General features: G+C 32.8%; 1 protein-coding gene across 1 annotated transcript; it reads left to right on the top strand.

The window, feature by feature from the left end:
* Positions 1 to 217: 217 nt before the first annotated feature.
* On the top strand, positions 218 to 1436 carry LOC107927200 (F-box protein PP2-B15). The gene is made up of 3 exons (XM_016858231.2): positions 218 to 685; positions 757 to 875; positions 957 to 1436. The coding sequence occupies exons 1-3, from the start codon at positions 422 to 424 to the stop codon at positions 1372 to 1374; spliced, it is 801 nt and encodes a 266-aa protein (XP_016713720.2). The 5' UTR covers positions 218 to 421; the 3' UTR covers positions 1375 to 1436.
* Positions 1437 to 1938: the final 502 nt, after the last annotated feature.

Raw genomic sequence — 1938 nt, 5'->3', positions numbered from 1 at the left:
TACTTTCATCAAATATATTAAAATAAACCATTTAAAAAATAGAATAAAAATTGATGATAAAAAATGCTCAAAAATATAATTAGAATTATTTTGATAAGATATATAAACGTTAATTTAGGTAGCTAATTTGTGATTATGACTTTCGGAGCCTGTCTTTTTCAGGGTTTGGATATTCATGAGGTTAGAAATAAGAATATCATTGTTTAATCCAAGACCATCTGTTTTTCTAGCCGGCCAAAACACATAATATCTTGTATTAAAATATTTATAGCCTGTTGTTTTTTGGTTTTAATTATTTGTTTATCCTAATCTTAATATATATACATATATACATTCATCGTGGCGACTGCTCGGTTTCTAGATAATCATTTCAGAATTCACACGAGCTTTAAACTAGGTTTTTGTTGGCAAAACAGATTTGATGTTCATTCAGACATTCAACATGTTACCAGAAGATTGTCTTTCTATCATTCTGTCCTTCACTTCCCCAGAAGATGCATTAAGAGCATCCTTAGTTTCGTCGTGTTTTCGAAGGGCAAGTGATTCGGATTTGGTCTGGGAAAGGTTTCTTCCTTCGGATTATGCTGAAATCTTGTCGAATTCGGTCACTCCTCTCATGTTTTGTTCCAAAAAGGAACTGTTTCAGTGTCTGTCTGACTCAGTTCTGATTGATGGTGGTAACAAGGTAATTAAGCTTATTCCTTTAATCTGCACTCGATTTAGCAATTTGAGCATTGAGTCTCCAATATTCAACAGGTTTTCAAGTTGGAGAAATCATCAGGCAAGAAATGTTACATATTATCTGCAAAAGAACTTTCCATCACATGGAGCTCCAATCCCTTGTATTGGAGCTGGATATCCATGGCTGAATCAAGGTTAGTTTCAGACTCTCTTAAATTTTGCAAACCATAGCTAAAACGGCTTAATTTCCCCTGTTCCAAAACATGTTTTTACAGATTCTGTCGAGTGGCAGTGCTAAGAACAACAGATTGGTTAGAAATACGAGGGAAAATAAGGACTAAAATGCTGACCCCAAATACAACATATGGGGCTTATCTTATAATGAAAATCTCAGAGCGTGCGTATGGGCTTGATTTGATGGCATCAGAGATAACATTGGAAGTGGGAAACCAGGTTTGTAGCAGCAATGTATTCCTAAAGCATGGAGAGGGCAGCAAAGAGATGGGAAATTTGGGTCATAAGAAGGAAGGAAGTGTGAGAGAAAGGGAAGATGGGTGGATGGAAGTGGAGCTGGGAGAGTTCTATAGTGGGGAAAAGGATGAACAAGTGAAGATGAGTTTGATGGAGGTCAAGGGTTGTCATCTAAAGGGAGGCCTTTTAATTGAAGGCATTGAATTCAGGCCTAAACACTGATGAAGAAAGGAGAAATTTGTGTATTACTTTTCAACTCATTAATTATAATCTATTGATGAATTATGTAAACTCTATTATTAATTCAAAAAAATTATGAAAAGTAAAAAATATATATATATATACACGTGGATTATCATGCGAGTTTTTGTTAAAAAACAATAATTCAACTCTTCTTGAATAGTTAATGTTCAAATTCCACTATATGTTTAAAGATTGAGGATCAAATAAAAATTAAGTTGATAAAAAAATAGAACTAAAATAATCAATATACTTTTATTATAAAATTATCTTCTTCCTTTTGCCAGAAATGTAGTACTACTCTCTATTAACTCTTATAAAAAGAATCCCTAAGAATTATAAAGGTTTAACATGTTTTCGGCCTTCTTTTTTTTTTTAATATTTAATGGAATTTGGAGATGAGATGTAGACCTGTAACCCCCTAAATCTGGCTTAAACGTTATAGTTAGATATGGAAATGTTACGTAAAATAATTGTAAATCTGGTTTTCGTATATTTAAAAAAAACATCGTAATCCTTTGTTACCTAGAAACTCGTTTTATTAGA

Source organism: Gossypium hirsutum, chromosome D11 (genome assembly GCF_007990345.1).
Source record: "Gossypium hirsutum isolate 1008001.06 chromosome D11, Gossypium_hirsutum_v2.1, whole genome shotgun sequence".
Lineage (NCBI taxonomy): Eukaryota > Viridiplantae > Streptophyta > Magnoliopsida > Malvales > Malvaceae > Gossypium > Gossypium hirsutum.
The sequence above is the reverse complement of the archived record's forward strand: the minus strand, read 5'-3'. Positions and strand labels throughout refer to the sequence as shown.

Coding starts and splice junctions, on each gene's coding strand:
- LOC107927200 (XM_016858231.2), top strand. CDS start 422: ATGTTCATTCAGACATTCAACATGTTACCAGAAGATTGTCTTTCTATC. Junction 686..756: donor TGATTGATGGTGGTAACAAG/GTAATTAAGCTT, acceptor AATATTCAACAG/GTTTTCAAGTTGGAGAAATC. Junction 876..956: donor ATATCCATGGCTGAATCAAG/GTTAGTTTCAGA, acceptor ATGTTTTTACAG/ATTCTGTCGAGTGGCAGTGC.